Source organism: Panthera tigris, chromosome B1 (assembly GCF_018350195.1).
Source record: "Panthera tigris isolate Pti1 chromosome B1, P.tigris_Pti1_mat1.1, whole genome shotgun sequence".
Taxonomy (NCBI): Eukaryota; Metazoa; Chordata; class Mammalia; order Carnivora; family Felidae; genus Panthera; species Panthera tigris.
In genome coordinates, this window is record NC_056663.1 from 198,745,158 (window position 1) to 198,760,907 (window position 15,750).

General features: G+C 48.2%; 1 protein-coding gene across 1 annotated transcript in view; it reads right to left on the reverse strand.

The window, feature by feature from the left end:
• EVC2 (EvC ciliary complex subunit 2) overlaps window positions 1–15,750 on the reverse strand; it is a 135,828-nt gene that overhangs the window by 16,638 nt on the left and 103,440 nt on the right. The window contains exon 17 of the mRNA XM_042984798.1: window positions 3,384–3,611. Coding sequence (XP_042840732.1) covers window positions 3,384–3,611 — 228 coding nt within the window. The remainder of the gene's footprint in view (window positions 1–3,383; window positions 3,612–15,750) is intronic.

The following is a 15,750-nucleotide window of genomic DNA, read 5'->3' on the forward strand; positions in this document are numbered from 1 at the left end:
TTTTTCTAGAAATTCTTCCATTTTATTTCAGTTTGCAAGTCTATCTACATGAAATTGTTGGTAGAGTTTTGTTTTTAAAAACTCTACTTCATCTATAGTTATGTTGCTTTTCATTATTTACTTGTCCCAGGGGTGCCTGGGTGGCTCAGGTGGTTGAGCATCCCGACTTCAGCTCAGGTCATGATCCTGTGGTTTGTGAGTTCGAGCCCCGCGTCGGGCTCTGTGCCGACAGCTCAGAGCCTGGAGCCTGCTTCGGATTCTGTGTCTCCCTCTCTCTGCTCCTCCCCACTTACACTGTTTCTCTCTCTCTCTCTCTCTCTCTCTCAAAAATAAATAAACATTTAAAAATAAATTAAATAAATAAATACATACATATAATATTATTTACTCATCCCTTATCTCTTTTTTAAATGGTCACTTGTGTCAGAGCTTTGTATATTTTATTAGACTTTTTTTTCCCCAGAAAATTCACCTCTTCTCTTTATTGATCTTTTCTATCACAGTTTTGTTTGGTTGGATTTTGGCAGTTTTAAAAATTTTATTTATGCAACCTTCCTTCCTTCTTTCTACAGATTAATTTGTCACTGTTACCCTCTAGCTTTTTTTATGATTGTAATTGTGAGCTTTTCTTCTCTAATTTAAGTTTAGAGCATTCATTTCTCTTAGAGCTGAAAAGCTGCGTTAGCCAAATCCCACAAATTTTGATCTGTTTTATTTACATTATTACATTATTTTTCTGTTCTACAGTTTTAGAAGTTTCCATTATGATTTCTTTGACCAATGACTTATTCAGAGGTAAGTTTTAAAACTTCCAAAGTATGGGCTTGGAGTAATGACCTTTTCTTAAGTGGATTTAAACCTAATTGGTCTTTTCTTTCAAAAAGGTGGTCAAAATGATATTATATAGTCGTTTCCTTAACTGTTCCAACGTGTGCTGCAAAAGAAGATGTGTTTGTTAATTGCCAGCTGTAAGATTCTGTAGGTGCACATTAAATACAGACTGATGAATGGGCTATTCAGTTCATTGGTATCTTTCCCTGTGTCTCGTCTGATCGCCCACAGAAAGAGGGGTGTGTGCAGAAACCCCTCACTATCATGAACGACTCATCAACGGTCTATCAAGTTTTCTTTTCATTATCTTGGGTCTTCTATGACATATACGCAACTGGAGACTTGCTTTGCTCTCCAGGTGAATGAAACTTTAAAATCATTTTGGTAGCACCTTTAATTTTTAAGACAATGTCATAAATCGTGATTTTATAGTCTAGGCTGCTAATCCGAGCATCCGACGTCTTTAGGGATTTTAATCTGTTGGGTTTTGTTTCTCCGACACATACATCATCTCGTCTTGCTTACGTGTTTGGGGACTCCGAAATTCAATTGAGAATACTTATTTGGCTGAAATTTATCTGTGAAAATCCCGAGTTGCCCAGATTGAGGCTATTTTTCTCTGGAGAGGATGTGCCATGGCTTTGGCCATGCACCAGAGGCGTCATTCAACCTACAACAATTTTATTTTATTCTATTTTTTTATATGAAATTTATTGTCAAATTGGTTTCCATACAACCAGGGCTCCTCCCAACAGGTGCCCTCCTCCATGCCCAGCACCCACTTTCCCCTCCCTCCCACCCCCCCCCCCAACCCTCAGTTTGTTCTGTTTTTAAGAGTCTCTTATGGTTTGGCTCCCTCCCTTTTTTTTCACCCTTCCCCTCCCCCATGGTCTTCTGTTAAGTTTCTCAGGATCCACATAAGAGTGAAAACATATGGTATCTGTCCTTCTCTGTATGGCTATTTCACTTAGCATAACACTCTCCAGTTCCATCCACATTGCTACAAAAGGCCGTATTTCATTCTTTCTCATTGCCATGTAGTATTCCATTGTATATATAAACCACTTTAATTTAATGTATCAGCTTAGAGATTTCCTGACTGGAGGGCTAAAGTATTTTTGGATTCCTTCCTCACAGCAGCAAGAGCCTTTGACTACAAATTCACGGGGAGACTCCCCTCCACCCCACCCCACCCCCACCCCTGGAGCAGGGCTGGGGAAGGGAGGGAAGGACAGGTTTCCCTGGTAACACCTTTGACAACAGGTGACTTTCTCTTCCCACCCCCTCACTGGGTGTCCTACCTCCTCGACACCCCCAGCCTCATCTCCTGTCTCCCCCAAATGAACCCCAAATCCCTGGGTTGTAGGTTTCAGTCTTTTTCCCTGGATCTGAGCCTCTGGATTTGCCTTCCCCAGGATATCCTTGGCCTTTGGGAATTTTCCACATTCTCTTGTGAACTCACAAAGCACTAAGAAGTATGCTCATTTTTATTTATTTAGCATCCATATGTTTTGTGCTGGAATGCCAACGTTTCCACATCTTTCTATCCCTAACAGAAATCAACGTCATAATTGTGGTCACAGTGCAGGACGCATGATGTTTATGGGAAAAGTAGTTCTGGACTCTTCAGAATCTAATGTTATTTATGACTTTCAACCCCTACCGGCAAGATCAAGGTGGACAGTCCATGAACGTGACCTAGAGAGTTTAAGTCAGAAACAGACTGCATTCCGCTCCTGGCATTTCTTTATTAGCCGCGTGGACTTCACAAAGAACTTGATATGCCACCTGCCGGGATCTCAATTTCTCTACCCGAGAACTGAACAGCAGTACCTACTTCACAGCACAGTGCTATAACTAAGCGATATAATGTGAGACAGGGAGCATAAGGTCCAGCAGTAAGACCTCAACTTATACTCAATCGCGCTTAACGCGTCATTTTTAGATGCATGCGTACGAACTCTTAACGCTCAAATGAGAGTATGCCCATTCACAGCTTGTTAGCGCTTTTGCTCGCATATACTCAATAAGCCTGAATTCCTTTTCCTCTCTATAGGTAGGATAATAACATACGAAATTCTAAAACACTCTCCTCAAGGATCTAAGGTTAGTCCTCAGTTACTTCCATGGCTTTTGTTTTATGAATACACCTCTCGCACCTTGAAAAAAATGCGGCGTGCAGGAATAACCGTACAAATGTGATCATAAACGTAAACAACAGTGCAGTATTTCATTGCATCTAGGGCGCCGTTAATTGAAAGCCACACTGTTATTTTTCACAGCTCTGTGATGGAGCTCCTGATGCTGCTGTGGATGTGGGAGACGCATCCCGGTGTCAGAGGTGCTAAAAATGTTGTAATTCAAAAGGTTACTTCTCAGGGGCAAGGCAATCGAGCAGCCTCGGGGTTGTAAGTTCCCTCACTTAGTCCTCACTGCGACCCTGAAGCATACACAGGGCAGGCGACCACCCACTTGCCGGCGGGGGGTGGGAGAGGAGCCAGAGGAGCCCATCCCCGATCGTCCCCTCTTCCTTCCCGAGCCCCCGCGCTCACCGGGCTGTGCGACCCCAGGATCTGCTCGCAGGCCAGCTTCGTCAGGGTCTCCGACTCGCTCAGCTCTTCCAAGAGCAGGTCCTGGACGCTCAGGAGGGCGGTGTAAGCCCACAGGGTCTTGGCTATCCTGGCGGCCTTCTGGAACTGCAGGGAGGCGAGGGACTCCGCGAATCGTGCCTCCTGGGCCTCCAGATGCTGCACGCGTTCCCGGAGCAGCTCCCCGCGGACCTGGGGACGGCAGGCCACAAGCCACACAGGTGAGTGGCGGGGGGTGTGGAGAGAGGACTTCCAGACAGCACCCCGCTAGGCTGAGCTCAAGCACCCATTCACTGGGGGTGGGGGTGGGGGTGGGGGGGCTCGGGAAGGGCCTCCACGACTTGCAAAGAAGCAAGCACTGGGAGGTGCAGCGTGCAATTTAGGACCACGGGGTGTCTCTGCTTGCAAACACTCGCCTCGCTGGGGCTTCTGGAGTCTGGCTGTTCCCTCCACATTTATCACTCTGGAAGGTACAGGGAATTACGTGGCTACCCAGCGTGAAATCCCATCCAGAGGATGAAAGTTTAAACTTCGGAACAGGCTCTGAGCCCCTTCCCACCCCGCTCCCAGCAGAGGTATGCCTGCAACGTCTCATCTGTTCCTCTGCTCCCCGCACCGCACCCCTGGGACTCCACCCTTCCCGGGTGCCTGGGGGCTCCCCGCGGGACTGAAATGCCCCGCATCCTCGTCTTCCTGAAGATCCTCTATTTGTCCTTCCGTCCCCGGTTCCAACCACTGTGTTAGAAGTGCCCTCACCGAGCACATGCTTGTCACTCTCGTCTCTGCCTTTCCTCCTCCTGCTGGCCCTCACCGCACCGTTGACCCAGCGGGGACCCGAGCCCCTCGGGGGGAGGGCCCAGCACCTGAGGGGCTCCAGAAACCCCAGACAAGGGAATGCATCCACTCCTCTGGGTCCCACAACCAAGCAGTTCATTCTGACATCAGTGTGTCTTCTCTATGTCCCCACTGCCTCTTCTCCTTTCTCCAGAAAAGATGCCACATGAACAAGGGGGCCTGATGCTTCTCACACGTGGCCCCCCGAGCCCCTGATGGCAGCTCCCTTTAATGTGTACCCCCTCCCCTCACAGGGACGCCACAAGCCAAAAAGCGGCCTGCTTGAACACGTGTCTTGGTGAAGTCTTTCCTTTAATCTTTAAACGTGTGTGGAATTTTGGGGCGCCTGGGGTGGCTCAGTCGGTTAAGCGTCCGACTCTTGGTTTTGGCGCAGGTCATGATCTCACGGTTAATAAGTTTGAGTCCTGCGTCGGGCCCTGCGCAGACAGCACAGAGCCTGCTTGGGAACCTCTCTCTCCCCCTCTGTCTCTGCTCCTGTCCCACTTGACAACACACACACACTCTCAAAATAAATACATAAACCTTAAAAAGTTACTTAAAAAAAAAAAGCGTGTGTGGAATTTCATTTGCAAAACCAAAGGTAAACGTAACCCAGATACGGACGGGGTATCACACAGCCTTAAAAGGAAAGGAAATTCTAACACAGGCTACAATTTGGAGGACGGCGTGCTCCGTGACATAGGCCAGTTACAAAAGGACAGACACTGTAGGATTCCTAGAGCAGTCAAGTCCATAGACACAGAAAGCAGATGATGTGTGCCAGGGGCTGGGGGCAGCAGACACGGGGAGTTGGTGTTTCGTGGGGACAGAGGTTCAGTTTGGGAAGACGGATGGCGGGGACGCTTTGCACAACAGGGTGAACGTACTGCATGGCACTGGCCTGTATGAGCAGAAGCGGTTAAGACAGTAAGTCTCACGTCATCTATATTTTACCACAATAAGAAATATTGAAACACTTTGTGGAATTCTGTTTTCTGCCATGTCACCGATTTTTTAAAAATTTTTCACGCTTATTTTATTTTTGAGAGAAAGAGACAGAGCGCAAGTGGGGGAGGGGCAGAGAGAGAGGGAGACCCAGAATCCGAAGCAGGCTCCAGGCTTCGAGCTGTCAGCACAGAGCCCGACGCGGGGCTCGAACCCACGGACGGCGAGATCATGACCTGAGCCGAAGTCGGTCGCTTAACCAATTGAGCCACCCGGGCGCCCCTTCATGTAACCTATTTTTAATATTCATCTGTTTATGTTCGGAGAGGTCTCGGATGGCTGACACAGGGAAGAATACTTATGTGATGTGGGGGCCGGCGGAGGATGCCGACCCCGGATCTCCCGTGGCTGCACAGCCCCACCATGTCCATCCACGTGTCCCTCGGAAGCAGACAAGGCCCGGTTTGAAAAGCACAGATTTCACCTCTACAACCTGACCTTCGGGAAGAAGTCTGATGGGGGTGGAGAGGGAAGAAGTCCCCCAAAGGAACAAATGGACAGCTTGCCGGCTGGGGAAGAAACTTCTGTCTGGGGGGCCCTACAAACGCTTCTTGGAGAGGCAGGGCCTCTGACCAGCCTCAGAGAACGGAGAGGAGCCACCAACGGAAGGCAGGGTCTGCAAAGATACACAGTATAGGCACCTGCATATCTGGTTCACGGCAACGCCCACAAACATCGGGGGCCAGAGGCAAGAAGACACAGAAGTATGGCAGACAGACAGAGCTGGTCTGGAAGACAGACGTTCATTTCCCTGCTCGAACGGGAACAAGAAGCCTCGTTCTCAAGAGGGTGCTACTAGACCCCCACCTTGCCCTAATGTGGACAACCAGGTGACAGTCACCTGCCCACTGATGAGTTCCCATGGTGACTTCGGATCACACCTGGACCTCCTGGGTTGGCTGGCAGTCACACCCAGCCTGAGGTGTCCACACAGTTCATGCGGTGCCCCACGTCCCTCCAAGACTGGGCAAAGCCTCGGGAGAGTGGGACCCAAGAGCCGTGTCTGATGGCTTCTTCATGGGGACGCGGGGTCTCTAACGTGCTTCAAGGATCTTCCCAGTCTTCCTGCAAATGCCTTTGTCCCACAGCTACTTTCTTCCTGCAAGTCTGCAGACAGGAAATCCATTTATGCTTTCATTCATCAATCCAAAAACTGACTAATGAGCACCAAGTAGGTATCATATAAAGGAATGTGTGGTGCACTTAGGAGAGGGGGCGGGGGTAGAGAAGAGGTGAAGATGAGTGAGACAAGAATCTGACCCTGAAAGAGCTCCCAACTGAGGACCCAAGTAGGCACAGGGGTGAAGGGGGGCCAAGGGCTCCAGAGCCAGAGGCCCGAGTACGGTTTCCAGCTCTGTCACTTACTGTCACTCACTAGCTCGTGACCTTGGGCAAATTCATTCAGCTGCGTATGACTCTATTTCCTCATCTGTAAAATGGGAATAATAATACCTCCCCACGCATGGGTTTTTTTAAAAAAAGCTTTACTGAGGTATAATTGCCATACGATAGGCTGCACATATTTATTTTTTTATTATATGAAATTTATTGTCAAATTAAGTTTCCATACAACACCCAGTCCTCATCCCAAAAGATGCCCTCTTCAATGCCCATCACCTCCCCTCCCCTCCCTCCCACCCCCCATCCACCCTCAGTTTGTTCTCAGCTTTTAAGAGTCTCTTATGCTTTGGCTCTCTCTCCCACTCTAACTTCTTTTTCTTCTTTTTTTCCTTCCTCTCCCCCATGGGTTTCTGTTAAGTTTCTCAGGATCCACATAAGAGTGAAACCATATGGTATCTGTCTTTCTCTGTATGGCTTATTTCACTTAGCATCACACTCTCCAGTTCCATCCACGTTGCTACAAAAGGCCATATTTCATTCTTTCTCATTGCCACATAGTATTCTATTGTGTATATAAACCACAATTTCTTTACCCATTCGTCAGTTGATGGACATTTAGGCTCTTTCCATAATTTGGCTATTGTTGAGAGTGCTGCTATAAACATTGGGGCACGAGTGCCCCTATGCATCAGTACTCCTGTATCCCTTGGGTCAATTCCTAGCAGTGCTCCTGCTGGGTCATAGGGTAGGTCTATTTTTAATTTTTTGAGGAGCCTCCACACTGTTTTCCAGAGCGGCTGCACCAGTTTGCATTCCCACCAACAGTGCAAGAGGGTTCCCATTTCTCCACGGCCTCTCCAGCATCTATAGTTTCCTGATTGGTTCATTTTGGCCACTCTGACTGGTGTGAGGCGATATCTGAGTGTGGTTTTGATTTGTATTTCCCTGATGAGGAGCGATGTTGAGCATCTTTTCATGTGCCTGTTGGCCATCTGGATGTCTTCTTTGGACAAGTGTCTAGTCATGTTTTCTGCCCGTTTCTTCACTAGATCATTTGTTTTTCGGGTGTAGAGTTTGATGAGCTCTTTATAGATTTTGGATACTAGCCCTTTGTCCGATGTGTCATTTGCAAATATCTTTTCCCATTCCGTTAGTTGCCTTTTAGTTTTGTTGATTGTTCCCTTTGCTGTGCAGAAGCTTTTTATCTTCATGAGGTCCCAATAGTTCATTTTTGCTTTTAATTCCCTTGCCTTTGGGGATGAGGCTGCACATATTTAAAGGCCACAGTCTGATTAAACGGTGACATATTTACACACCCCGAGGAAGTGGGAAGGGCTATGGCAAACCTACGGAGAGTTCCTCGAGAGGAATAACACGAGTGATGGGCATGTGACCCAGAAAGGGAGGAGCGGTGCCCTTCTCCCACACCTGCCATGAGCTCAGATTTCCTGTCACCGTGACCTCCGAACGGCCTCCTTTGGCCCCATCCTTGGACGGGTGGTGGCCCAAATATCCTGAAAGCCGTGTCTCCTGCAGAAGGGCAGGGCAGGGTGAGGCGGCCATGAGGGTATCTTGAGTTTTTTTTTACGCAAATTCAAACCTAAAACGTGGGGGCAGCGTAAAGCTTTTCGTGTGTGCTGCACGAACCACGTGGACAGCAGAATTAAGACAAGAAAGATTCTCCAAAATCCTTTTTTTCTCTTTGGAAAGTTTACTTTGTTAATTCCAGCACCATAAGCATGTGCCTGCAGGGAGGGATTCCATCCTTGTCTAAAAAAGGCTCTGGGAAAGGATACGGGTTTGCATTTCTGTGACAAGTTTCATTAAATATTCAGGCTACCTAAAGTAATAAAAATTCATTTTCAAAATAATACGCTGCTAAGTACTCTCATTTTAAATGGGAAGTTTAAACTGCCTCCTTATGTGTGCCTCTGACTCAGTGCATTTCAAAAAAGTAGTTTTTTCTAGGGGCTGTGATGTCTTTAAATGCAAAATAAAATAACCAACCCTCCCCCCCACCAACCTTTGTCAGGGGTGTCTGGGTGGCTCTGACTTTGCTCGGGTCATGATCTCATGCTTCATGAGTTCGAGCCCCACGTCAGGCTCTGTGCTGACAGCTTGGAGTCTGGAGCCTGGAGCCTGCTTCGCATTCTGTGTCTCCTTCTCTCTCTGCCCCTCCCCTGCTCATGCTCTGTCTGTCTCTGTCTTAATAATAAATAAACGTTAAAAAAAAAAGGAAAGAAAATAGATAATACCCAAAGTAGAGAAATGAAGAAATAGCAAGATAAGCATGTTATTTGGAAATACGGAGGTAAATGCCAAAAGATCAAACTAAAAAATTAGAGGTCATTACCTCTGGGGACTTGAAAATGTATGTGTGTGCGGCTCCTGGGAGTTGGCTCCTTGTTCAGCACAAACCTTGTAGAATTATTTGATTCTAAAAGAATGCATGCCTACATTTTATAAAAATGAAAAGTAAAGTTTTAGCTTTTTAAAAAATATTCATTTAGGGCGCCTGGGTGGCGCAGTCGGTTAAGCGTCCGACTTCAGCCAGGTCACGATCTCGTGGTCCGTGAGTTCGAGCCCCGCGTCAGGCTCTGGGCTGATGGCTCGGAGCCTGGAGCCTGTTTCCGATTCTGTGTCTCCCTCTCTCTCTGCCCCTCCCCCATTCATGCTCTGTCTCTCTCTGTCCCAAAAAAAAAAAAAAATATTCATTTATTTTTGAGAGAGAGAGACAGAGCACAAGCAGGGGAGGGGTAGAGAGAGACACACACACAGAGTCCAAAGCAGGCTCCAGGCTCCGAGCTGTCAGCACAGAGCCTGATGCGGGGCTTGAACCCACGAACCATGAGATCATGAACTGAGCTGAATTCAGACGCTCAACCGACTGAGCCACCCAGGTGCCCCCAAAGTAAAAATTTTTAAATGGACAATGTAGAAACAAGTTACTACATTCAAGCCATCCAAAGATCACTCTAGTAACCTTCTGGTGAGTGAAAGGCAGAAGTGGAAGAGATTAGAAAGGTAAAATGAAGCCTGTGAGGCCTGAATGCCACATTCAGGAATCTGCATTTTGTCTGGGGATGGTGGGATTCTAAGAAGATTCTAAGCAACTTCCCTTAGAATCGTGCTTCAGAACAGGACTTTGACAGAGCCTGCCTCAAAGGACAAGACGGGGGCTTGAGTAGACGCAAAGGGAACCACGTACAGGATTTCCCAGTCTTTGCTGGATGGACGGATGTTCTCTCCCCTTCCTAAAACGCCTCCCCTGGCAACGCACCTTCTCTTCTAAGCTTCATAAGAACCTGTGCCGTCACCGTTCTCTCTTGTCAGGTCATCGGAAAATGAGCACATTATTTTCATGCTTAAGCTCTAGTCACTTCTGAGATGACAGGGTGTGGAGAGGCGTGCCTGACAGAAGTCCCGGCCACCTCTGCATGACTGGCGCGGCGGGTGAAGAAACACAGCAGGCTGCACGGGCGATCGCAGCGCGTGAGTCCCACTCCTGAATGAAGGGGCTGCTAATGGACTGTGCACACGTGCGTGTCACGAAACCCGGAAACAGTGGACACACAACGAATGGGTGAATGGGTACCACTCAGGTGGAGGACAGCATCCTTCAAATAAGACCACAAATAACGGGTGAGCAGGAGGCACGGTCACGTCATTTTCCTTCACATCTAAGTGTCTGCAAAGAATATTCATGAGAAATTTATATGAACTGTGTGCCATAACAGCAGCAGACACATCAAAGATTAGCTGAAACATCCCCCTCATTTCTGGATCTGCCAAAGCGACACAGGGATGGGCAGAGAGACCTGTGGTTTGGGGCGCCTGGGTGGCTCAGTGGGTTGAGGTCCGTCTTCGACTCGGGTCATGATCTCATGGTTTGTGAGTTCGAGCCCCACGTCGGGCTCTGTGCTGTCAGCATGGAGCCTGCTTCAGATCCTCTGTCCCCCTCTTTCTTCCCCTTCCCCCCCTCAAAAATGAATAAAGGTTAAAAAGAAAAAAAAAAGAGGCCTGTGCTTTGGGCACCTGCCGGCGATGTGACCTTGGACAAGCCTCTCCACCTTTCCGAGTCTCAGTATTCTCATCCATGAAATGGAAATAGTAATTATTGCCCTCACCATTATTATTGTCTCACCAGAGTGAGACGGTATACGAACAGAGTTCAAGATGGTTTGAAATATCAAGGGGTTGAAAAGAATCTAAATGTCTTATGAGCTGAGCACCAGCTACATCATTTAAGCGTCACATGCACCATGATATGTTAAGCTGCTGTAAAACACCACGAGGGAACTCTCATGTACTGATAGGGAAAGTCTTCAAGCTTCAGTGTTGGGTAAAAAGCAGAGGCAGGTGGGACAGAGAAAGAGATATGGAGAGAGAGAGAGAGAGAGACAGAGAGACAGAGAGAGATGTAGACAGATAGACAGACCTATTTCTACTAGCTGGAAAGTAAAAATGAGTCCCATAATTTGTGCTATGAGTTTACCTTGCTCTGTGGATTGGCCCAGGCACGGGGACAGGAGGAACAGACACATTCTCCGTCCTGGTCAAGGCATTCAGCAGGTAAAATCTTGGCCAGGCAACATTTTGAGGGGCAGCCCTCCAGTCCTACAGATCCAACCAATGGCACCAAGCTGGTCAGAGTCTCCTGGAAGTCAGGGAAGAATCTCGAATGTCCCTTCCTCAATCAGGCACCCACCTATGAGAAGCCCTCCTTGGTTGTCCTCCAGGAGAGGGTACTGGGACTGACATAACTGACCCTTGTAGGGTGACGCTAGCCACCAAGCCCACAGTGGACCCTTAGCCTTGCAGAGGGTCTGGCCATGGGGCCCTTTAGTTTACAGAAATCGAGAAATTTCTTAATGGGAGCGGGGACTGGAGGCTTAGCTTCTAGCTCAGCCCTATGAACACAAGGGAAAGAGCAGGTCAGACTAAGACAAGGCCCACATCCCCTAGAGTCAAAGAGAGCAGAGACCAGGCAGGAAAGGAGGGGTTCGAGACAGAATTAAAAGTGAGTATGTCCCCCCAAATATTCTCTACAAAGTGACTAAATTTTGCCTCAAAGGCTCAGTTTCTTAGTGTAGCCTCCAGACTTCCTAGGTCCTGGCTTTTACCTACCTCCTAGGGCTTCCTTCTCCATACCTAACAGAAAACACCCAGCCTTTCTGAAGACAAATGAAATATCTTTCAAAATAGGACTTTTATAAAGCCGCAGTGGAACCACGATAAATTCCAAAGTATCATTATCATATATACTTTATTCTTTAACTAGAATACTAAAAAAAATGAAAATCAGTAACAAGTTTTTTTTTTTTTTTTTAATGTTTATTTTTAGAGAGAGAGATACAGACAGAGCATGAGCGGGGGAGGGAGAGAGAGAAGGAGACAGAAAATGCCAAGTAGGCTCCAGGCTCTGAGCTGTCAGCACAGAGCCTGACGTGGGGCTCAAACTCACAAACCATGAGATTATGACCTGAGTTGAAGTCGGACGCTTAACCGACTGAGCCACCCTGGTGCCCCAGAAAAAAACTTTTTAAAAATAGGGTAAAATTCAAAACCTATGACAAAGGGATAGGTCAAAATTTTCTACTTTTGGCCAGGATGGAAGAACCAAAAACAGATTTACTTTCCCACCACCAGAAAACCAGATCCCATATATGATGCCATAGTTTTCAGATACTGGGCAGCACTGGGGTACCAGAGAGGAAGGAAATAGACAAGGTGGCCCCACAGCTGCCTCAGCTTACTGCTTGGATGCAGTTCCTTGGGTGCACCATCGGATGGGGACCTGGGGAAAGCCCAGCAGGTGCACCGGGTTAAGAAAAGAAAATCAGAGTTTGGGAGGTCACTGTGTCTAGAATTTGTAGGGCAGAGTCCCAAAGAGGAAGGAGCTGCAGAGAGAGAGAGAGAGAGAGAGAGAGAGAGAGAGAGAGAGAGAATACTCCAGAGACCTCCAGGGGTGTTCTCAAGGCTTTTGCTAAGCGTTGGGCATGCTTGGGAAAAAAAAAAAAAAACAAAACTGTACTAGATCAGGAAAAGAACCACCAAAAATAAGAGGCATAGCGATTTCTGGAGCCCACAGAGAGCTGGGAAGAGTCAGTGTTCCTATTAGCCTGAGTGAGAAAAGCACAGAGGCATCAGGGAGATGGGTAGTACCTCAGTAATAGTGATAAATTAGCTCTTGACTAAAGGCAGCTCTTAATTCCAACCTAACAAAACATAAAGCATGTCTTGAAGGGATAAAATGAATCCTAAACAATGTAAGTACATGTCCAAACGCCAACACTATTAAAGAAAATGCCACAAAGTCTGGTACCCGGCTTGTAAAACTACCATGCCTAGCATCTAATCAAAAATTACCATGCACACCAAGACGTAGGAAAATGGGATCCACAACTCAGGGGGAAATCCATCCAATCCAAGAGAGATGATGGAACCAGCAGACAAGGACATGGAAACACTGATAAGGAAGAGCAATGAGGCACAGGCTGGGAAGGGAGGCAACGAAATTGCAATTATTTGTCGACATGGTGACTGACTATGCAGAAAATCAACAGAAGCAGCAGGTGAATTCTCACAAGAAGAATCCCAAAAGACAGGGGCTTCTATTATCCACCTTGAAGGATGAGTATAACAGGGCACAGAACAGTTAAGAAACTTGTTCAAGGTCACACAGCTGGCAAGTGGCAAAGCTAGGACTTGGACGCAGATGTCCGGCTCCAGAGACAGAACAGAGACAGTCTGGAAAGACTTATTAATAAAAACTGGTAACGTTTCTTTACACCAGTATTGAATATGTCAAAAATACAATTGAAAATAGGTTACCATGGGGGGCCTGGGTGGCTCAGACGGTTGAGCATCTGTCTGACTCTTGATTTCAGCTCAGGTCATGATCCCAGGGTCGTGGGATCAAGCCCCGCATCAGGCTCCGCGTTGAGCGTGGAGGCTGCTTAAGATTCTCTCCCTCCCTCTCCCTCCTCCCCTTCCCCACTTGCATGCGTACATACTCTCTCTCTCTCTCTCTCTCTCAAAAAAATAAAAATAAGTAAAAGGTTAAAAAAGAAGAAGGCAGGTTACCATTCACAACTGCGAGCAAACCTATATTGGATCTAGAAATCACGCAAAGAAATACCTTTCATCTAAGGTGACCATATGGTTTATCACGAAGTTGAGAGTGAAAAGGAGCTAACGGGAAGGTCATTGGGACCGTCCCAAGAGACTGAGATATATGGTCACCCTACTTACAGAAACAATTGTAAATCTTCTTCAAGACCCTAAGAGAGGATCCAAATAAAAAAAGAAACATTCTGCCTTCTGGGGGATGGAATGCCAATTCTCAAATTCACCTGTAAGTTTCATGCCATCACAACAGAAAGTTATTTAGGAACTGGGTTAACTTATTCTAAAAATGTATATGCCCTCCAGAGTCTTTCAGGTTTAAAATGATGCACCAGTGAGCTTACAGTGACCCCCCCGCCCCCCATCAGAAGGCCCAGGTGTCGCTGCCTGAGTCCCATTTCTGATCACAGGCACACTCCGGCCCCTCCGGCAGCTGCCGGTGACCAGAGCAGACTCCTCACTCCATTAGCTCCTCAGCTGTGGAGAAAAAGTGGTCAGGCAGGAAGCCCATCCTCGTCTGTCTGTCTGTCTCCCTGCATCATTCACACCACTCTCTGTGAACCAGTCAAGCAGCCACTCACCCACGGCGGAGCTCGGGTCAGCGGGGTGGGTTTTCTATCTGAAAGCAGGAGGGGAACCTCCAAACGGCTGGTGCGCCAAGTGGCCGCACGCCTGAGGCTGTGAACATCTTAAGAGCAGAAACCGAGACCGGCCGGGCCCGGAGGAGGCAGTCCACAAAACGATCTCCGAAGGAGGAAGTGGAAGGAGACAGAAGGATAGGAGAAAGACGAGAAAGGCAGGGAAAGAAGTGGAGGAAAGGCAAGGGGGACGCGGGCAGGGCACGGGAGAGCCACTTTGGGAGGCTGAACCTCCTCGCTGTCGCAGCTGGGTCACAACACGGCAGATGTGCCTCATCCGACCCCCAGCTCTAGTATGCACTGACGTTGGGCAAATCCCTTCAGGCAGAAGCGTCCAGACGAGGCACATATCCACCCGGGACTGAGGGTTACAGGGATCGCGGTCTCGGATTCTAGCAAAGAAAGGGGCACCCAGCAGGTGCCTCCAGTGTGCTTGGCAGCCCCAACGAGTGAAGCCAGGGTCCCTCTGGGAACCCCACACTGCCGGCCAGACTGAGGCTTTGTGACGGGTCTCTGACCCAGTCCCTTTCCAGCCGCACGAGCTGTGAGGGGTTTCTCAGTCCTGGAACACGATCAGACCGCTCTCAGCTGCTGGCACTCAGACCGAGGGCTGTCATCTCCATCCGAAATTACCCTGCAGATGGAAATTCTGAACAATTCTGGCCCCGGTGCTAAGAGACGCGGCCGATCGATGTCGGGAGGAACGTCAAAGCCGTTGGCTTGAGAGTGCGCATTCTATCGGCACTTGCCACAGTGAGGTGGCCGGTTGTGTGGATGGCCTGTCATTAAAAGGTTACAGCTGACAAAGGCCTCCTGCCTTTCTCTGGGTTCTGGCGCACACACACGGGGCTGCTGCATCATCAAAAACCAGCACTGTAGCCCCCTCAGAGCTACGAAGTACCTTTCTGTCCGTTTGCTCCTCCCAATGACCCCGTTGCTACTAGGTTCTGATTGTCCCAATCCTCATGTGACAGATGCGGGAGCCGAGGCGTGTCTGTCCCATGCTGAACAACCGCGGGAGGTAACCGCATCCGGTGAGAATATTCCCCATCAATCCTGACCGGGGCCTTCGACGCAGAGGCAGCACCAGGGCGAGGGGCCGGAGGTTCAGAAGCTGGAGCCCCGCCCCCCCCACCCCCCGTCCCTGGACACTCGTGGGGCTTCTTCTACGGGACATGGGGTGCCCAAATGCAGGAGCACCTAGCTCTCAGATGGCTTAGCTCTTACTTATCTATCTGTAAAGCGTGTGCCTGATTTGTATCGTATGTATTTTTAATTATTTTATTTTATTTTTATTTTTTAATACGAAATTTATTGTCAAACTGGTTTCCATACAACACCCAGTGCTCATCCCAACAGGTGCCTTCCTCAATGCCCGTCACCCA